Consider the following 22,119-nt stretch of genomic DNA (forward strand, 5'->3'; position numbering starts at 1 on the left):
TCAATAAAAGCAACTCTTAATTCAGCACATATGATATAGATTACTAACAATAGTATAATTTGATACATTATATTTCATTTAGCTTCAATGAAATTTAGAAGGAATTTATTTTACTTCTAAAAAGATATCATTTGTTGTCAAAGCATATGCTACAGGAACTTCATCTTTTAGTAAGTGCTGTCACATTCGTGTGTCCCAAGTTCGTACAATCAGTTTTCGTTGACTCCAATTGGCTTTGGTGCGACCAGAGATTTGCATTATTTGCGATCAGGAGAGAAGGTGAACTTATACCAAACTCTGGTCTGGTAATAGGAATCTTAAAATAACACACTTGCTGGGAAATTAGTAGGTATCTTCCACGGTCTTTCATTTTTGGGGAAACTAGTGATTCAAATTAATAAATACAGCTGTACATGTGTAGTTGACGTCATATTATCATTAAATTATGCATCATCAATTGCCTCAACATGCAACATGTCAATTCTCTGGATTACATTAGAGATCAAAAAAACTTCAAGGTTTATTTAAATGAGGGGAAAAAATAATATATATATATATATATATATATATATACATATATTTAATTAAAGAAAATATAACAGAGAATTATTTAACTTATAAAAAAATTTAATTTTGTTCTTCAATTTAAATATAATTTTTTCTTTCACTTTTCTCTGGACGATCAGAACCCAATTAAAGAGTAAAGAAAGTAACTGCAGGGATCAGCTTCAACCTTCAAGTACTTCTCAGTAGGCATATGTCTTAAATCAAAACCTTAACTCTCTCTCTACCCTTATTTCTGGAAGCGTCGCATTACTGTCACACTAATGTGTTAATGTTATTTTAGATTAAATTCCTCATTTATTTTTTTTTATGATTCTTATCTTTTTAATTTTTATAATTTAAAAATAAATTTTTTAGTTCCTATAATTTATATTTTAATTTTTATAATTTATATTTTAATTCTCTTTTAGTTTTTAATTTAAAAATATTTATTTAGTCCTTATAATTTATATTTTAATTCTCTTTAATCTTTCTCAAAAATTATAAAAACTAAAATAATAAAAATCATAAAATTATAAGAATCAAATGAGTAATTTAATTATTTTTCTATATAAAAACTAATGTCTCGTTATAACATTGGATTCCTTAATTCATTATAATAAAAATAATTATTATTTAATTGATAATAATAAATTTATTTTAAATTTACATATATTTTTTAAATTATTCTTATTATTAATACTTATTTTTTAATAATTTAATAATATATTTTTTCTTCTTTTAATGAGAGAAATTTTATAATCTAAAAATAATTAATATAAGAAAAATTATAAATTAAATTTTATAAAAAAAAAAATATATTATTTTAAATTTAAGTCTTATTTGAGAAAATAATATGTAATTATTGAGCATTATTTTCAAATAATTAAGTTTATACAGTTACATATGAAATGAGTAATTTAGTTTATTCAGTTATAATAAAAATTATCGTTGTAGTAAAATTAATTTTCATCATTCGTTGTTAGAATTTTTTTACGCCTCCCTTTTATCATTTGGTAACTTTAAAACTTAAATTAAATGTATTGTCGATCTTTATTTCCTTTTATTTAAGAACCTTTGTGTAAGAAATATTGATGAAACTTTTCTGTTAAGAATTTAAAAATAAAAAAATATATATTAATTTAGCATCTCAATCTTTAAATTCATTAAATTCTATTTTTGAATTATTATAATCAAACCATTTCATTAGTTTTCTTTTATTTAAATCTCTTCAATACTTTATTCTTTTCTTCTCAAAATTTATATAATTGAATTCATTAATTAAATCCTGTTCTCAAAACAAACCAATCGAAATACTATATTTGACATCAAATTAAAAACTTCCAAATATTCCCTTTTTAAAATTTTAAGTTCATCCGGTAATTTTTTTTTTCAAATTTCATTAGAATTATTATTTCTCTAACCCTTTTAAATTATTTTCTTATAAAAATCTATTAATTTTTAGTTTTTAAAATATTAATGGAAGAGTTTCAAACCCATGACATCTCCTTCTCTCATTCTCCCTTTATAAATACTAAATTTTATATCGTCCCCTCGTCCAAACCTCCTTACCTTATCTCATAGTCAGCTTAATTTGACACTTTTATTTTTTAATTACCTTTCAGATTTTACATTAGAGATAAAAATAGATAAAATTTAAATAAAATATTATAATACTTATTTTTATACTTATGTTTTTATATTTTTTTATGTTTTTTATGCATATAGGTGCTTAAATACTTATACTTAATTAGATTTATTATTTGCATTTTAATTCGAAAAAATATATATTTTATGTCTCTATTACAAAACATAACAAATAAAATATTTAACTAAACTTAAATCTATCAAAACAAATTAATTACAAAATAGTATGTCCAAAACTTTTATCAAGTTAATGGACTTAAAAAAACAATTCAAATTTAAAATTAAAAAAAAAAACTTGCGAAATAATTAGTTTATAAATTCGTAAATCAAGTACTTGTATTTCAAATATATATCTTATACAAAAATAATCATTTTAAGTAAGAATAAAAATAATTAATCTGGTCTATTAAACTAAATTAACCGGTTAGGATTAAAACACACTTAAAATCTCACTAATGTCTCACGTGACCTTTTTCTCAAAAAATCACAATTCACAGTCCCATCACTTTACTGCACCAAAAATAAAAGAAACCCATGTAGGGTTTTTTTTCTATGGAAGAGAGCAAATCAGATTCGCATATGATGTGTCTGAAATCAAACTCCCAAGATTGCTTCAAACCTTAATAGATGGCGAACAATTCAGCATACAAGTTACTTGTACAACCACATATGCCAGAAAAAACTTTAATCTATTGGGAGCAATGATCTCAAAGAATGCCTCCATGATACTAGAAGGGGCTTGAATTCAAGTCATGCATCACTCAATTAATACCCAAATTATTGTATATCCAATTCTTTTTTTTTTCTTTTTGTAAAATTGGTGCTAAAGCTAATCCGCAAGAAAGCAAGGCAGCAAACAAACACCTAATACCATTAAAAGGGATAAAACAAAGACTGCATAAATTGGAGAGACCAAGTCAAAATCCCAAGAACAAAATGATCAACTGGGGGAAGAGTAATCACCATTAGCATTTCAACGCTGCCTACATAAACACTAAAGAGACTACATGCATTTGTACTTTTACAATTATTTTGCAAACGTGAATACTGAATTTTAATTAGTTATTTTATTAATTTAGTAGTTTAAGCAAAGTAATCAATCAATAAAATTGATATTCTCAATTCCATCTAAACGCATTGGGTTAAATTCTGTTATTAGAGACTGGGATAGAAATTGGAAAGCAGAGAACGTAACAGAGAATTAACTAAGATCAAGAAATGCTGAACAACTGATATAGCAATAGCATCATCTGATTACAACATCACAAACTGAAAACACCATAGAACCATTGCAATAAGAACAGAAAAACCTTGAAACAACTAAAAGATAAGATCCATCTTATCCTTCAAACAACATTACTTCTTGCCCTGCTTCTGCCAGAAAGGGAAAACAATCATTTATTAAACTTCGTTCCACAAGTTGTTCAAGCAACCTTAACCTGAATAGTCCTAGGTTTCTTAGGCTCAGGTGGAGGCAATTTCTGCACGGTTACACTAAGCACACCATCTTGGCACACAGCAGAGATTGCATCAGTGTTGGCATTCTCAGGCAGCACAAACTTGCGCATTAACTTCCCAACCCTTCTCTCCATTCTCAAATACTTCGCCCCTTCTTTCTCTTCGTCCCTCTTTCGTTCCCCACATATCAGAAGCAGGTTGTCGTCTTCAACTTGAACCTTTATGTCCCCAGATTTCAAACCCGGCATGTCGATCTCGAACACGTAAGAATTCGGATACTCCTTCACATCCGCAGGTGTTGCAGCCATTGCTTTCGCGTCTCGAACGTATGACCATGTTGGAGCATTGTGTGTCTTGTTGTCTCCTGCACCGTCCTCTGACATGTCCATCATGTGTTGCAGCGTGTGGAACAGTGGAGACTCCAAACCCATCACTCTGAAATCCATGTCTTTGCGAAATATGAAAAAAAGAGAAGAATTTTGATACTGGGATTTTGTTTTTGCGAATGTTTCTGTGTAGTCGAAAAAGGGTGGGTGGGTGGCAATTTATACGGGATACATAGATAATTCGAGAAAGAAATGGAAGTTTCTGAAGATAACTACTTAAAGTGCGCGTTTTGGAAATGGAAGTTTCTGGAGAAAGCAATTGTCTGCTGTGAAACTTCCAGTAGGTTCGGTTATGTTACGGACAGCTTCTGAGTCTTCGGATCTTTCTAGTAATGTCCAGAATCTTGTGCTTGTCAGGTAATCAAAGTTGGGGGCTTTTTTTTTTTTAAGACAAAAAAAAAAGTTCTGGAGTTTTATTTTTTATTTTTATCATTGAGAAATAAACTTTAAAAAATTATCTGATTTGACAAACTTATGACTTAAAAAACAAATCTGACAGCGTGCTTATCTTTGAAAATATGAAATTATTTTCTTTTAAAAACTTCATTAATGTAGTTGAGCAAAATAGATTCCTTAGCGACTCAAAACTCAAAATATACATGTTTAAGTATTAACTCTATATGCAGTAGAGAGGAAAGAAAGTGAGAGAGGAAAAAAATTAAAATTAAAATTAAAGAAAACAAATGAAAAATATTCTTATATGTGTTTTTTCTGATTTTTTATTTTTATTTTCTCTTCAATCAAACACATGAAAAATATTCTTATGTGTCTTTTTTCCTTTCATTTTTACTCCTTTCAAACGAACTATAAGTTACAACTTACTTTAATTAATAAATCATAAATCAAAATAATCTTAGATTTGTTTGAAGGTAGAATAAGAAAAATAGTATAAATTTAACATGTTTATTGTTTGATTCGGTTGACGTTGTTGATTCCAAACATAAAACTTTTAAATTAATCTGACCCATATATAAAAAAAAATACAATTTTTTTTGTTTTCGATTCATTAAGGTAACAAATTGTTTTGAATTTTAATTTATTTAAAATAATTTAGTTATTTGAAATGGTTTGAATTGATTTTAAAACATCGTCTACTTAAGTCCTATATATATATATATATATAATGTTGTGTTGACTTCTATACCATCTTATAATATGCAGATCAACTGGTATATAATCAACAACATATCTGTGAATCTGTGTTCATATGTTGATAGTGTATGCATCTTTAGATGAAGTCACGTAATGAAACCAAGGAAACATGCAGGGTGGCTTGGGTGCGTGCATAGCTATGAACCAACATGTGGCTTTGCTAGGTAAGCTTATATGGGATGTTCTGAATGCTAATAACAAGCTTTGATTCTCCCTTTTATCTGCAAAATATATGAAAGAGAGAAATATATTCATGGCTCGATCTCAGAAGGGCTTTACTACTAGGATCTCCATGATGAAAAGCACTTGGGATCGGAAGATGCCCTAAGATGAATTTTGGCGATGGTCTAATTAACAAGTTTTTGGAACCGTCCTTGTGTATTAAAACAACCAATTTGTGTGCTCTTGTATCCGTGGTGAACGTTCATGATATTGGTTACAAGACACGTATGTAATCTACATGGAGTAATGACTATTGTAATTTGACATTTTGTTAATCCATCTTCCTAAAGATTTTCATTTGGAAATATTGTTTCACAAACCAATACGCAAAACGTAATGTTTATTACTAATTGTCGGATTCACAAAATAGACTTTGCTATTTCAGGTAGCTGAAACTGGTTGTGAAAATAGAAATATCACTTTGAACTCATTTGTTACATAACTGTCATCCATGTTCATGGTATTTCTATATCGCTTATGGGACTGATAGAGGTAATCTTATGATACAAATGATAGAGGTAATTTTTGTTTTTACTGTTTCATTGTGTTAACACCTGTCAAACCTGTTGAAACATATTCTGATCAAGTATGAATAGTAAGAAAGTCTAAGTTAAGTATGAATGACAAGAAAGTGTAAGTTAGGAGAAGAACATTTTAGCATTCAAGAAAAAACGAAAAAATAAAAATGAATAAAGTTAAGCAAAAAAGAAAGAGAAAAATAAGAGTGAGTGCAGTAAAGAAAAAAATAAGAGAGTGAACGCATTTGCAAAGAAAAAAAAAATTGAGTGACTTGTTAGAATTAGAAAAACTACGTATACTCATCTACAACGATGTTTACTTCACTCATGATTTGAATTCTTTTTTCCCCTGTGAAATTGTTTCTTTGTTACAAGAATTTAATGATATTTTTTCAAAAGATTTATCTCAAAAATTATTTCCTTTAAAAGGTATTGAGCATTAAATTGATCTCATTTTAAATTCATGTATTCCAAAATAGGTCAGCCTTAGAGGAAACAAAGAAAACTTAGAAGAAGTGGATGGATTGTTGCAAAAAAAATTTGTAAGTCAAGACAAACCAAAGATGAATGTAATGTACTAAAAAAAATACAATAATCACTCTTATAATTTGTTTTTATTAAATTGAACATTCACTTTTTTAAACACTACAAAATATATATTAATTGTTGATTTTCTATTTTATTGATCATTCTTTCATGTTTTAAACATGAAAAAAATTAGTTTGAGGTGATAACATAAGAAGCACATAATTTTTAAATTTTTTTTTCATAAAATATCCTTATTCGTTTTCTTAACTTTAGATTACTCTAATGACTATCAAAAAATACATGCATGTAAATTGGTTTACATTAAATTTTAACAAATTGAATCAATATTTAAAATTTAATTAAATAAACCAAAAAAATTACATATAATTAAATATTAAAATAATTACTGACAAAATTCTTTCATTCATGCTACTATTTAAACATCATTTTTTTCTGTTTTTTTATTCATAAATAAATGTCTTTTGTTTTTCTTTTTTAAAATTTACTGATAAAAGTTTCCGAGAGTTAATAGATGATATTAAAATATATGAAAAAATATTAAAAAGATAACGAATGTAATTAAAACAAACTTCAATGTAATTAACTAAATGTATTATGTAGTATCCTTATTAATCCAAGTAAAACTTGATTTAAAGACATTATGGTGCTTTAATATAGAGATATAATAATGTTGAGATTTCCAATTATCCTACATGCTGAAAGTATAGTCTTTTATATAGTTAGGATGTTGAGTTTAGATAGTTTGTTATTCGTACACTCTACAAGTTTATTTGATACTGATTTATGTCGTCTACCTTCCCTTTCCCCCTTCTATCACAGCCCGTAAATATTTCCTTGTTAGGTTCTGCTATTTCTTTCCATGGAAAAAACACAGAACCAATGACAGAGTTGTGGCAAAGATGAATTGAAAAATTGTGAATCGAACAGAAAAGGAAAAGATAATTGAGAGCTAAGATCATTGGCTGATATTATTTCATTATCATAACACTACAAAGCCACAAATCACTTCAATAAGAAATTACAAACAAACCAAAAAAAAAATCTTGAAACAACTGAAAAGTAAAAACTCTGCTTCTTACAGAGACAACCCCTTACCCTTCACACAAGAATTTGTCTAAAAGCGAAACGCTCGTTTATTTAATTTAGTTCTTAAGGTTCAAGCAACATTAACCTCAATAGTCTTAGGCTTCTTAGGTTCAGGAGGAGGCAATTTCTGCACGGTAACACTAAGCACCCCCATCTTGGCACACTGCTGAAACAGCGTCCGTGTTAGCATTCTCAGGTAGCACAAACTTGCGCATTAACTTCCCAACCCTTCTCTCGATTCTGAGATACTTTGCTCCTTCTTTTTCTTCGTTCCTCTTTCTCTCCCCACTAATCAGAAGCACGTTGTCGTCTTCAACCTGAACCTTTATGTCCCCAGATTTCAAACCGGGCATGTCTATCTCGAACATGTAAGAATTCGAATACTCCTTCACATCCGCAGGTGTTGCAGCCATTGCCTTGGCGTCTCGCACATATGACCGTGTCGGAGCATTGTATGTCTTGTTGTCCCCTGCAGAGTCGTCTGGCATGTCCATCATGTGTTGCAGCGTGTGAAACAGTGGAGACTCCAAACTCATCACCCTGAAATCCATGGCTTCTGTAATATGAAAGAAAAAAGTGCTGAAAAGGAAAGACTTTTGTTACTGTGTTTTGGGAATGTTTCTTGCTAGACTAAAGATGTGTGGTGGCTATTTATATTGAGGAAAGAAATAAAGTTTCTAGACAGAATTAATAGGATTTGGTTTCTTTGTGCCTTCTCATGATGTTCATGTGTTGTCCCATCAAAATAACACTGTTGTGTTAATATTTAATTGTGATATTTAATTTTAAAAATGTCTTATTTTATAAAGAGAGCAGAGGGACAGCATGAAAAGAGACAACAGAAAAGTCAAATCTAAATTAATAGTGGACATAAAATGAAAATTTTTGGAGAAAATTATTAGTCTTATGTGGAACTTCTAGTTCAGTTACCTTTTTAATAGTACCTTTTCATTTTAAGAACAACACTCATTAAATAAATTTTTAAATACATGATAAATATAAAAAAAATGTTCAAAGTATTGAGTCTCACCATAAATCAAAACTTAGTTTAATTTATAATTCATAATTAAGAATAATCTTAAATTTGTTTGAAAGTAGAATAAGAAAATTGATATAAGTTTAATTTGTTTAAGTTAACTTCAAACATAAATAAATAAAAACTGAATTGAATAAAAGAAATACAATTTTATGGTTCTAGGTTCATTCAAGTATTAACTTGTTTGGATTTTTATTTTATATAAAATACTTTAGTTTGAAATGGTTTGAAGTGATTTATAAACGCCATCAATAGGTCGTGAGAAGACTGAAGTTAGTTGACATTGTGATCATCTCGGATAAATTTGTGAGGAGGCTTAGAAGGGAGCTAATGATAAAATTATGCACATGGTTGGATTGTGTCACTCAACGAAATCAATAAAATAGGTTTAGGTGCACACATCGCTATGAACCCAAATGTGGCTTAAATGGGAAGAGATGGGATGTTCATATGTGCTTTAGTTGATATGTTGTTTGTTTTATCGACAAAGTATATGAAAGGAAAATGTCTCATGGGAATAAAAAAAACTACATATAATTAAATTAATTACATCTCAATTCCTACTACATTATCTTTACGGCTAGATTACTTAAATGGAGTTGGTATAATGAAAGTGTGCTAAATCTGCAGAGCTTCAAAGTGTGTATAAAAATACTCCACAAGCTCATTTCTTGCGGAAAGCATTCCTTACGAAGGAGGATTAGTTATGTCACTCCAACTCTCGAAATTATAAGGGTGTGTTTGGTTTATATTTTTATTTTTTATTTTCATCTTCTGAAAACTGTTTTCGTTGATATGTTGTTTGTTTTATCGGCAAAGTATATGAAAGGAAAATGTCCCATGGGGATAAATAAACTACATAGAATTAAATTAATTACATCTCAATTCCTACTACATTATCTTTACTGCTAGATTACTTAAATGGAGTTGGTATAATGGAAGTGTGCTAAATCTGCAAAGCTTCAAAGTGTGTATAAAAATACTCCACAAGCTCATTTCTTGCGGAAAGCATTCCTTACGAAGGAGGATTAGTTATGTCGCTCCAACTCCCGAAATTATAAGGGTGTGTTTGGTTTGTATTTTTATTTTTTGTTTTTATCTTCTGAAAACTGTTTTCATTTTCAAAAGATTAGAATTCTGAAAACATGTTTTGGTTGACTTCTTGTTTTTGTTTTTAGGAAATAAAAACACTGAAAATTTATGATATATTAACTTCTTATCTTTTTTGTATTTTTACATTTGTTTAAAATTATATTCATTGTCATAGCATTTTCATTTTACCCAAAATGAGGTTTGGGTTTTGAACTAAAAACACTGAAAACGAAATTTTATTGTTTTCATTTTCTGGTTGTTTCCTGTTTTCATTTTCATTGAAAATGTTTTCAAAATTCAACCAAACACATTTTCATCACTATTTTCTGTTTTCATTGAAAAATGAAAACAAAAAACAGTCAGACCAAACACCCTCTAAAGATTCCTATTCATATTTTTCATCGAATATAGAATAAAATCTTCAACGTTAATAATTATTTTAGTCTTTTAAAATGTGATATGGAATGTTTATAAATTAATTTATGAAAGATAAATAATTTAAATTTAATCTTCAAATAGGTAAAAAAGTACGATAAATGATTGGCTTATAATTAAATTAATAAAATCATTTTATTATCAAATTAAATTAGATAAAAATCAATTTGATAATAAATTATATTTTTTTTAAATTAATTTAATATTAAATTATAAAATTTAAGAATAACTTTATTATTAAATTATATACACAATTTATTTACATTCAAGAAGTACATTTAAATTTTTTTCAAATATCAATTTATGATCAGAACGGATCTTTAGCCTAAAAACCTTTACTGGTAAAGTTACTACACAATGAATCTATCCAGATTCTTAGCAGACACGCGTTTCAAGAACTCATAGGTAGTAATCATGGTTGCCGCAGACATGGACATAGAAGCCCACCTTGGTCCCAAGCCTCTGTAACAAGCCAAGATTCCCCCTTCCTTCACCAAGTTATGAACCGCTTGCACAAGAGTCAATGGCCTCCTTCGTCCATTAATCTCTTCTGCATCCAACACTTGCAACCTCGTCTTGATCGTGTCAAGTGGCATAGTCACAATAGTCGAAACCCCACTAGCCATAACTGCACTCAACCCTTGCACACCCACCATCACCTTCGAATCGCGTCCAAAATTTGAATTACCACAACCACCAAACACGCCCCAAATAAGCCTGTTTACCATTGAATACGAAGCCCACCAAACTGCGTTAGAGGGAGCATAAGTCACTATGGAAACCCCAAACCCTCTGTAAAACCCCCTTGGCCCTTCAACACCCAGAATTTTCCTAAATGCATCAAAACCATTCCTGTAACACACTATAAAGAAAAAAATTAAACTAATAGTGACAAAATCTAACGACAAAGTCTTTTGTCATTAATACTTAAATTGAAATTTCAGCGATTTTTTTAAAAATTGCATATAATTTATTTTGCTGCTAATTTTACCTTTTCTAGGATCTTACAGACCAACGTCCTAACAGTAATTGTTAAAAATTTAAAAAAAATTATATTTATAAAAATTATAAGAGAAGATAAAAAAAAATCTTAAATAACATAATTTCACATGTCGCAATATAATTATAAAGGTACGAATTAATATTTTTATTTTTTATACTGACACTTATAAATATCAAAATATTTTTTATTTTGAGTAAAACTGAAATTGGGTGAATTTATTTAAACTTAAAAAAAATTAAGTAACCAAGAAGATTTATTTCTTGAAAAAAATTATTTATTTTAAATAAAAATAATTTACACAAACACATTAAAAAACTATAAAAAAATTATTTTCTTATTAGATGTTTAAGTAAAATTTTAAATTTGACTTTTATGCAAAAAAATGTAATTAAAAAAATTCTATTAGGAAACACGGAAAAAAGATCAAAATGGGAATTGAGTGAAATTGATATAAGATTTTTTAAGTAAAATTTTATATTTGAATATTACAAATAAAAAAAGGGGGGATTAATAAAAAAATAAACTTTACTGAAAAAACGAGCAAAAAAACACTCAGAATTATTGAGATCGTGGATTAGATTTAAATTACTTTTGTTGCTTTCTTGAACCATGAGTCTTTGGCTCACGACATCAACTGGGGTCCACACCAATTGTGCCGCCATGGCGGAAGCTACGCCTCCGGCGGCATTAGCGATGGCAGCGGCCGACGCATCGGAAAACCCCAAGTGAGCGGTGGCGGTGCCGACGTTGCTCTTCGTGACTTCAAGCGCAGACATGTAAAGCGCACGTGCGGGGATTGTTCCCATTAAGGAAGTGCCGAAACCTCGGTAGAAACCTCGGAAACCCTCGTAGCGAATGATGGCGCGTGACATGTTGCGGCACGAGATTTTGGCGGAGGAAACTTGCTGACGTGTCTTCAAGACCACGGCGGGGTAGAGGGCGGCGGAGAGAGAGGAGAACAAGGCTGCTCCCAGGAAGAAGAACTTTGACTTGTCGAGCATGTGCCACTCAATTTCCTTCGGTGCGTGAGATTGAGGTTGGAATTCTGAAATGTTAACTGCTGAAGAATCTTCGTAGGTGGTTGTTGGAATCGAACTCATCTTGGACTTGGACACTTTTTTGATTCGTTTGTTGCAGCTTTTAATATGCAAAGGTTTACAAGTGCAAGAAATTTAAGGTTAGTGTAGCTAAAAGGACATGAGAAGGAAAGGATCGATGGGGTTGGGTGTGAGTGTTTGAGAGATGGTTAATAAAGAAAGAAGTGGGAGAAGGAAACAAAAGACACGGGTGAAGAACATGTACAGTCGCTGTATAGGCGACTAAATAAAAATTTATTAGGTTAAATTATATATTTTTTTTATTTCTCTATTTTAGTCACTAAATCAAATAAAATAAAAACCAACCAATGATTTACATAAGTGATTAGTGATTCAGACTATGTTTTTTAACCAAATAACTCAAGGTTTAACTTTTCATCTTCTTAAAAAATAAATCGTCGTAAAAGAAGAATAGATATCTTATATGCACAGACAATTGTGGACGAACATTAGTCATTATTTTCGACAAAGTAATTGTAATACTTATGTAAATGTTAGTAAGACATTCTTTAACCAACTCTTTTGGACATACTCCCTACTATTAATTGAAATTTATTAAAAATTGTAGGAGTTTTAGGGTTCACTTCTTAGTTAATATTTCTTTTTCTTGAATTTGTAAATTTCAATAAATTTTAACTAATGATTATTTTTTTGTCCGACTAATTAATCACAATAAATTTGTTAATTATTTATACTATTATTTCAAAATTACTCTTTTCTTATCTTTCTATCCACTTAATTGATTCTCATTTATGTTTAGAGAGAAAAAAATTAATTAGGGGTATGTAGAAAAAAATAGTTAATACATCTAAAAAATAAATAATAGTCTTATAAAAAAATGACAAACAAATTTCTAAAAAAGTCTTATAATTAAGAACGGAGGAAATAAGTGTGTTAAAAAATATAAGACTACTGTTTGAGAATGTGTTACTAATATTCTTTCATATATATAAGTAAAAATAACTAATTTTGTATTAATTAAAAAATTTAACTAACATTATTTAATTTTACTAATTTCAAATACTACTAAAACATAAAATTATTCTTATAATGTTCTTCATTTTGAAATTTGATATCATAAAAAAATATTAAAATAGAATTACAATTAAATTGAATGAAATTTTAAGAATAATATCATTATAAATAAAATTAGTTAAATTTATTTATATTGAATCAAAGAAGTACTCTTCTACTTATATTTCTCAATCTTTAATACTTCTCTAAATATTAATTACATTTTTATACAGAAAATATTAATTAGATTAGTATATATCCAGCAATTTCTTCCTGAAAGAGAACATTAATTGATGATTAGTTTTGTTACGGAAATATAGTTTATAAAATTTAATACTGATTATATATTACAAACACTAGGATTGTTTTGCCAACAGCAATATATATTATAAGTCACTTTCTTCTACCAACTCGAAATATAACAATCATATTAAGAAATTGATCTATATTAATAATATAATACAGTACTGTTTATAAATTCTGACGATGTGTACTGTATATTAATAAGAGGTAGAATTTAATGCACGTACATTTTTTTAAACCGGTTTAATGCACATACATATACATATACATTGTTAGTACAAAAAGTTTTTATGCTATATATCAATTTATCAAAAACTGGTTTTTTTTTTTACATTATTCACTTTTTTTGGTACATATCAAAAAATATGTTTGATCTCACTTTTAAAAATAACAATATTATATATTTGCTCAGCTGATGACTTTTCTTATATCTTTGTTGAGAAAGACTCAAATACTTACTAGCTATTTTGCTCTCTAAACAACCAACGTATAACCCATCTTTTCCACACAAATATAGTGGACACTAACTCCTCGATAGTCATCAAGTTGGTAACTGTTATGCCTATAAGTAGAATATGATCAAAGGAGAAAAGCACGTCTTCATTCATACAAGAAATACATCTAAAGGAGAGGGCATCATATATAGCATAAATTGAAGGCAAGGGTAGGGAGCTTGGGCATACCAAGACTTGGTAAGAACATTAAAGTAAATAAACTTTCATCTCTTAAAGACAAAAATAATAATTTTATCTTTCTAGTTGTATTAAATAATGATATTTTACTTAAAGACATATTAGTGTTTGATTACTAAAAATTTCTATATCTATCAAGTCACTATTAAATTTCAAATGTTAAATGGGTGAAATTCATTTCTACTATACTAATTTCCAGATTCTTCCCGTAGTCTCTTTCTACATCTGAAAGACAAATCTTCTAAAGGAAAATTAACAATCTTCACCTCATTTTTGGAGTGTATAGGTGAAAATGAGTGAGTGAGAGAGAGAGAGGGAGAGAATGATGATACAATAAATTATATAAGAAAAAATGATGAGAAACATAAAAAAAATGAGGTGATAATGAGATGGAAAAAAAGTTCATGTATGAATATAATTAATCAAATAACAATGATAGGTCGTTTATTTGGTAACGATGAGAAAAAAAATTGTATGTTTGAGAGGTATAGATATTTTGAAAGAAAGGGAAAGAGATTAAAATTTTCATTTTTAATACTTATTACCTAAATTAATATTTTTTAAATTAAAATAAAATAGATCATCTACACGGCTACACTTTAATGACTAATTTTATCTTTTTAGATCTTAGTAAGAATTAAAGACATGTATCAATAAGTTTATATAATTAATGTACTTTATTTAACCAATTGAGTTAGACCTAATCTTTCACTATCTTTATAAGTTATATAATTATCACAATTTAAAAATAAAAAATTATCTTCCTTTTCATTCTCCTCCAAAAGTACACTCTCAACGTATTCTTATAAACTAATGATGTAAATTTTTTATTATTAATGAACTAAATTGCTCAACTTTAATTTATTAGAAGGGCATTGATTTCCAATTCTTATCTCTTATGATTAAAGTTGTTGTTCTCTAGAAGTCGTGATACAATTTACTCACCTCTTCAAGATGATGGGAAGGATGGGGATGTGGCTTTTACAGTCTTCAAAGGACAGAAGACATATATAGGTTTTCAAAGGACATAGGTCTACTAACACACTGGAATGTCTTCACTCTTCAGCTCCGAAATCCAACCTAAACAAAAAGTCCAACCTTTTTCAAATTTTTTTATATGTTGATTTTCTTTCTGTCTATTTTTCGTTGTATGTTCTAAATACAATTCCACGGCCTATCTGAACCCAATGTTTCTTCTCCATCAGTCTTTGTTTAATTTGTGGCAATTTGGCATGGTTAACGTGTGATCGATGAACTCTTCTAGAATGTATTCGAAAGATGGGAATTGAAATTATAATTTTAATTAAGCCTTTTTAGAAGTTAATATAAAATGTATATTTTAATATTTGAGTTATGAAAAGATTTAGGCGTAAAACTAGAATTGTAAATATAATTTCAATTTTCTTATTTGATAAAATAGAAAGAAATAAATTAATGGCATGTCTCTTGTTTAAAATTTATTTAATATACTAATAACTTAATAGATTTATTATTATTATTATTATTATAAAATAACAATTATTTGAGTGGAATTGATTTTTGATAAAATGTTATGTTGTTAATCTAAATCCAATCTATCTAACAAAATTTGAGTTGATTCGTTTTATGTTTACTTAGCAAAAACGTTACCCTATTTAAAACATCTTTTTTTGTCGGCCAAACTCTATTTAAAACATCCATTTATTTGGCTGGGTCCGGCAAGTTTGAAGCTACTCGACCTATACTAAATGAATTTTATTTGCTTTTATCTCACCTAATCTCATTTTTTTAAACTTACCGTTTTGTTTGTTTTACTCCTGAAATTTATGGTGCTTTGGACAAATTTAACAAATTATGCATTCATAATCATTTAAAAAATATTTTGTATTTTTTTCTGCAAAATTATTAATAATACATTCATAATTAAAATTCTTTAAATTATTTTTTTTCTAGAAATCATTTGGCTTGCGACATCGTAGAGAAATAGGATTTTAACAATTTTACTTTCACAAATAATTCTTTCAGTAGAATTAACAATGACAAAAAAATATTAAAAAAAAACACAATCCATTTATATTACTAAAAAAAACATGCATATCATGTTAAATTTGCTCATTAAAAACAAAATTTATCAAAAAGCCTCTTTAAAAAAACTATGGCAAGTTATTTAAATGTAAATAAAACTAAGCCATGCTCTAGTTTTTATTTAAACAAAAATAGTCAATATTTAATGTCTGAATTTTAACGTGCTATTTAATGAAGCTAGCAAGTAATTGTTGTACTATCAAGTAGATTCTTCCCGTCTCAGGTTTCACCCATCTTTAACATTAGTTAGAAATTGAATTTTAAAAAAAATCCAAAAAAATAAAAATAGAACAGAATTACACCACGGGAGATAATATAAACTTCACTAAGCTATGGACACAACACAGTTACACAGCTACATTAAATTTAAAGAAACACATAACAAAACAACATTCAAGTCCACTTATGAAACAAATATCCTAATGGTAGATGAATCGACAGCAGCTCATATACCTAATGTAATAACATCTGAAGCAATATACCTGAAATTCACAGCAAGACTAATAAACTTGACCTACTAAACAAATTAGTAGTCATAAAATTGCCAAGATTATAGTCACCAACCATCCTAGCCATGATGTTGTCAAGGTCGAGCTCTCTTGTTGCTGCAAGATGGACATTTGTACTGCTTGATATGCTCGGCCCTTGCAGGGGTAATCTTCACGCACTTTCCATGGAACCATTTCTCACAGATGTCACAGCAAATCCAGAATTCGTCGGCAGCATAACTCTCTCCACATGCCCCACACAAAGTCTCTCCATGTTCATCTTCGTCTTCCTCTTCCACACCCACACCTTCATCGTCCTCGTCCTTGGATTGCATTGCTTTTGTGTACTTTGATTCAGAACCGCGCTGCATTTGTCAACCCAAAAGAGATTAACAAAAATATATAGTCAAATACCAATCAGAAGAAACCAGATCACATTACAAATAGTAAAAAACTTTTTTTGGCTCCCTACAAAGTAAGTACTTTTCCACTCCTAAGTTCAAATAGCATCTAAAAAACAACATACCACACTACTTAGTAAAGGACAATCACTTAAATAATTCACCCCCCCTTTCCCTGAATTAAGAACCCCTGCTAACACACCTAAAGTTTAAATCATTAAATCAAGTATAAAACAAAATGTGATTATTAGCCTATTTTTAAGGAGGGGAAATTGCTTTACCTTTCTAGCTTTTCAAGTGAACGTTCAGAAAAAAATAAACAAAATAAAAATATTTCTAAAAAATAATCCGCATCTGAACATGCACAAAATTTAGGAATTAGCTTCATTGCTAAAAGCTATATGATACTACTTAGCAGACTACTGCTAGAGAGAGCAGCTTGATTTTCAACCTTGCATACCTTAGAGTTTGACTTCGACTTGGTACTGCTATGATTCGAAACTGATGACTTTTCCTTTCCTTGTTTCTTGGCCATCCCTGTAACAACCTCAAATATTGTCGGAAGATCATTTATCATATTAAATAGTCGCTTCCTGCATGAAGATGAGAAATAGATATTACTTAAAGATGACAACTTCTCAAATTAATTACAAGTTACAACATATAGAGGTAAAGCCATCAATAGTAAGTCACAAAAGAATGCAAACTGAAGATTAGAAGAGTATCTAGGTAATGAGAAAATGTTTTTCTACTAGAAGGAAATAAATTATAGGGAAACAGAAAACAATTACATTGTTAACATTTAATATATTATTTGATATTTGAATAGACATATCCACAGTTTTATCTCTCACCAAAGCCTCAATTCTTAAGTTATATCCAGCTCTACTAGGCATTATAAACTACATGTTTGGTTTTCAACTCTAACGAAATTGGAACTGGATTGAACAGTCCCATTGTTCGTCTATTCTTCATTTTAGAATGAATATGATGACTCTTCTCAGCTTTGCTGGGCAATATTCTTTTGTCAATGCCATTAGAACTCATAAACACTATGTACTAAGAATTATATTTTATATTAACAAACATCTTTCATAACATGGGTTCCACACTAGTAATAAAGAAAGACACCAACCAAAATCCCATTAACAATGCAACACAATCCTATTATTTCAACTCAGTTAATTTTTCCTCAAATGAGCCAAAGAACACCATACTGAAAACCAGTTGCAACTGTCAAGGTAGACAACATTACATGAGGCAATTAAGGACATTCAGTACTACACAGTCAGATACTTCCTACTACTCTTATCTTTATTGCTTATGCATGCACCTCTTCTGTGTCTAACCATTTCTTTCTTTACCCTAATAATCTGTTTACTGGCATGCAAACAAAACAGCAAAAGAACTATGTTTCAAGAATAGGTCCAAACCATCCTTGAGTTTAAAACTTAGAAATAATGTGAAAACAGCGTCCCAATGATCCAAACAGCTGGCCCAAGCCTAAGCTACCTAAGGTTGGTGTTATCAACAATGGTGGATGGTGGAATATGGCCGAAGGACAAAATTCCTCCATTGCAGCCTGTGGCACAACCAACAGGCCTCCCTTCACAAATTGCCTATGGCGGTGGGTAAAAAATCCACCACACAATTCCACCATAGCATCCCCATTTAACAATATCGCCCAAGATCAAATGCATGCATCATTTAAGAGAAAAAATAATAATCAGTTAAACCCATATACATATTGAATAGAAAGGAAAATAGGTACCTGTCAGCCTTGTCAAATCCAAACCTAGCACCAAAATAAAAAGCCACAGCAAGCAACCAAGCATCACTGTGCACAGCAACCAAAGACAGCCAGTCCTTTTCTTGCATCCCATCTCTGGCAAAGTTAATGCCCAATGCTGGCTCTGGAAGCTCAGGGGGCACCTCCTCAGCTGGCAGATTGACTTCCCAATGCTCACTTGGAAATCCATAAAGGCAAAGATTTTCCTTCTCTGCATCACAAAGCTCACATAAATTGACTAAAATGTCTAAAGTCTCAACCAAAAATTTCAATAATACAAAGAACTTTAAATGCTATAACACTACCATAATCAGCAATTGGATTAGGCAATATGGTAGCATGGTGAAACAGCTTACATCGCTCACTCATGTGCCCAAAAAGAAAAGATTCATATTAGGCAGTACACTGAATACACAGAAATTGAAATTTAACAGATGTCTGAAATTTGTTTCCGAGAAAATAGGTAACCTCAAAAGACTAAATCCAGTATCATGAGTGAAAATGTCCCTATGGGCTACTCTTCATATTTCAATAAATGACCTTATTCCAGTCAAAATAAATCCCTCACTAACCCATCTATCTTCTGAAATCACGAGTTTCAATAAATTTCAAGTAACGTACACATTCTCCTTCTATTCAGATTTTCTCACGTTTATGCAGTAGGGCTAAAGAGTACTGGAGTATAAAATCAAGAAACACTAAGCTACTGATTAAGTTTTAGCTCACACTTTGCACATGAAAACTTACATATCACATACCAGATGTTGGGTAAAAATTTTGGATTTGAATTTTTTTTTTCACAAGAGAGGAGGAACATAAGATGGTCTCACATAATCCACACATCCAAAGTCTTCAACTAATTTGTATTAACCTTTTAATACTCCCCCAATTTGGACAATTTTAAACATCTAAACAATCTCATAAACTTCCTTCCCTTCCATTTCTCATCATTTTGTTTCAATTACCACCACTTCCAATTCCCAGATGTACCTATATGATCTGCATAATATGGCTTGATCGCATTCCATTAAAGACCAACCAAATGGTTATCTGCACATCCCTTGAACCCAATAATCACTTTACTGACGGTGAATCTTAAGTCCATTAACATTAAACAAATGATTAGACACAAAAGAGGTGCATATACTCATTCCACATCATGTCATATTCATACTTCTCAGGAGGGTTAAGGATTAGGACAATGATCCTGAAAGAATCTAAAATGCAAATAAAATCTAGCATTATATTGTGACCCACCAAATGTAATTCTTATGAAAGGAAGGATGGCAAGTTAATAAAAATCCGCAAAATGAACCCATTTAACAAAAACCCAATTCACCGTATTTCAAACAAAGTTTACAGGGCTATGTACAATTAAACATAATGATGCAAGCTAAAATTGAAAGCTACCAGCTGAAAATTTTTGCACTTGAGTTTGTTCCCATTTGTGGTAGCATATGACTACTTCAGTCGATGCTACATTAAAGCTATAACAACTAAAAAGAAGCAGAAATGGAAATCCACAAATGACCCCATTGAAAACAAATTAGATATGAAAATCAAAAACTTCCAAGTAATAGCCATTTACAAAATTGAGAAAGCAAGCAAATTAGGTATACAGCGTTTTTCCACACTTCCGAAAATTAAATTTTGGAAATCCCACAGCCTCAATACTCAACCAAATTCAAATTCCTCTTAAAATTGAAACAAACAAAATATAAATTACATTTACAAAAAAATTGCAACTGAGTTTCTGAGTTTCAGTCCACGGTACATTAAAACAACTAATAATAAAAAGAAACAGAAATCCACAAAATGACCTCATTGAACAAAAACATAATACATACATACACACACATACATATATACATATATATATATATATAAACTTCCAGTAGTCATTTACAAAACCGTGAAAGTAACACTTTAGAAAAATTAAGTTCGAAAATCCCACGGCCTCAACACTCAACTAAATTCAAATTCAAAACAAACAAAATACAATTTCCACTCTGCACTTCTTCAGAAATCAGTTCAATTCAATATTCAGACAGGAGAAAAAAAAAAACACACACACACAGCATAAACATAGACCAAAACAAATAATAAAAATACAATCTTTTTTTTTCTACGGAACGAAACGTTACCGGGATCGCACTGCTGGTAGAACTCTTCAACATCTGGAGGAACCACACAGAAACCAATTCAATTAGACATGCAAGAAAGAGAACAAAGAAAAGAACCAAACAAACAAACATCAGGGAGGCCAAACAAAAAAAGAGACAATTTTTTTTTGAAAGTAAAGGAAAAAAGAAAAAGAAAATTTGAAATGGAAAATGATAAGAACCAGTGGTGAGGGCTTTAATCAAAGCAGCTCTGCGACCCTTGAAATCCCTAAAGACCTCTTCGACGGTACGAGGATTGTAACCTGCGTCCATGATGTTTGTCTGTCTGAGGTTGCGGTGTTGTGTTGTGTTGTGTTGTTGAATGGAAAAAAAAAAAAAAAAGGGACTATGGAGGGAAAGAAGCAAAGGTTGTAACTATTTGACCCTTTTCTCTCTCTCTCTCTGTGGAGTGTGGAGAGTGTGCAACACAACACACACAACTACATTAACATAGCGTAGTACACACTGCACTGCACAGCCTTTTTTGTTAACCGGATTTGAATCGGGGAGAATCGGATTGTATTAACCGAATTTGATAAAAGCCCATTGAGTCCGTTACAAACTCCTCACTTAATAACCCGTTTACGTTTTTTTTTTCTTTCTTTTTCCCCCTTTTTACGTCTCTTTTTGAAAATAAAAAATAAAAATAAAAATTGATTGCGGATGCCGGATTCGGATACTAGGGCTACTAGTCCGGGTGAGTCCGAATTTAAATTGATAGGAGAATATGATATGCTTTTTTAAAAGAAAAAACCTTCTTTTTTTTTTAACTGCGAGAATAAATAATAAACATTCTAATGACCCCTACTTTTGTTTGGGCAGCTACAAATTCAATTTGGAGAGTAAATTTATTTTAATGATAAATTTGGTTATTCTCAAATATATGTTTTTACATATTTTTTATGAGATATGATACACACCTCTATAATAATTTATGTAATATCATATCATATTTTGTGTTTATTTCTCTTCTCAATCCTAT

General features: G+C 29.9%; 4 protein-coding genes across 4 annotated transcripts; all 4 read right to left on the reverse strand.

The window, feature by feature from the left end:
- Positions 1 to 3,391: 3,391 nt before the first annotated feature.
- On the reverse strand, positions 3,392 to 4,178 carry LOC114393175 (17.9 kDa class II heat shock protein). The gene has a single exon (XM_028354441.1). It carries the CDS (start codon positions 4,092 to 4,094, stop codon positions 3,615 to 3,617), a length of 480 nt encoding a protein of 159 aa, XP_028210242.1. The 5' UTR covers positions 4,095 to 4,178; the 3' UTR covers positions 3,392 to 3,614.
- Positions 4,179 to 7,425: 3,247 nt separating this feature from the next.
- LOC114391917 (17.9 kDa class II heat shock protein-like) lies at positions 7,426 to 8,194 on the reverse strand. The gene has a single exon (XM_028352931.1). The coding sequence runs from the start codon at positions 8,110 to 8,112 to the stop codon at positions 7,702 to 7,704; it is 411 nt and encodes a 136-aa protein (XP_028208732.1). The 5' UTR covers positions 8,113 to 8,194; the 3' UTR covers positions 7,426 to 7,701.
- Positions 8,195 to 10,443: 2,249 nt separating this feature from the next.
- On the reverse strand, positions 10,444 to 12,428 carry LOC114392854 (solute carrier family 25 member 44-like). Its single transcript, XM_028354089.1, has 2 exons — positions 11,717 to 12,428; positions 10,444 to 10,986 (listed from the first exon to the last, which is right to left on the reverse strand). The coding sequence occupies exons 1-2, from the start codon at positions 12,225 to 12,227 to the stop codon at positions 10,475 to 10,477; spliced, it is 1,023 nt and encodes a 340-aa protein (XP_028209890.1). The 5' UTR covers positions 12,228 to 12,428; the 3' UTR covers positions 10,444 to 10,474.
- Positions 12,429 to 16,593: 4,165 nt separating this feature from the next.
- LOC114393971 (PHD finger protein ALFIN-LIKE 4-like) lies at positions 16,594 to 21,634 on the reverse strand. The gene is made up of 5 exons (XM_028355500.1): positions 21,320 to 21,634; positions 21,120 to 21,152; positions 18,958 to 19,186; positions 17,647 to 17,779; positions 16,594 to 17,150 (listed from the first exon to the last, which is right to left on the reverse strand). Exons 1-5 carry the CDS (start codon positions 21,408 to 21,410, stop codon positions 16,881 to 16,883), a joined length of 756 nt encoding a protein of 251 aa, XP_028211301.1. The 5' UTR covers positions 21,411 to 21,634; the 3' UTR covers positions 16,594 to 16,880.
- Between the last annotated feature and the right edge of the window lie 485 nt (positions 21,635 to 22,119).

This window comes from Glycine soja, chromosome 17 (genome assembly GCF_004193775.1).
Source record: "Glycine soja cultivar W05 chromosome 17, ASM419377v2, whole genome shotgun sequence".
Classification (NCBI taxonomy): domain Eukaryota; kingdom Viridiplantae; phylum Streptophyta; class Magnoliopsida; order Fabales; family Fabaceae; genus Glycine; species Glycine soja.

What these genes read in the sequence shown, in the direction of transcription:
- LOC114393175 (XM_028354441.1), bottom strand. Translation starts at nt 4,094, where the DNA reads ATGGATTTCAGAGTGATGGGTTTGGAGTCTCCACTGTTCCACACGCTG.
- LOC114391917 (XM_028352931.1), bottom strand. Translation starts at nt 8,112, where the DNA reads ATGGATTTCAGGGTGATGAGTTTGGAGTCTCCACTGTTTCACACGCTG.
- LOC114392854 (XM_028354089.1), bottom strand. Translation starts at nt 12,227, where the DNA reads ATGAGTTCGATTCCAACAACCACCTACGAAGATTCTTCAGCAGTTAAC. An exon ending in GGTTCAAGAAAGCAACAAAA is followed by an intron (nt 10,987 to 11,716) that starts GTAATTTAAATC and finishes TTTTCTTTATAG; the next exon opens with TGTGTTACAGGAATGGTTTT.
- LOC114393971 (XM_028355500.1), bottom strand. Translation starts at nt 21,410, where the DNA reads ATGGACGCAGGTTACAATCCTCGTACCGTCGAAGAGGTCTTTAGGGAT. An exon ending in GGATTTGACAAGGCTGACAG is followed by an intron (nt 17,780 to 18,957) that starts GTACCTATTTTC and finishes ATCTTCATGCAG; the next exon opens with GAAGCGACTATTTAATATGA. An exon ending in AGTCGAAGTCAAACTCTAAG is followed by an intron (nt 17,151 to 17,646) that starts GTATGCAAGGTT and finishes TGACAAATGCAG; the next exon opens with CGCGGTTCTGAATCAAAGTA.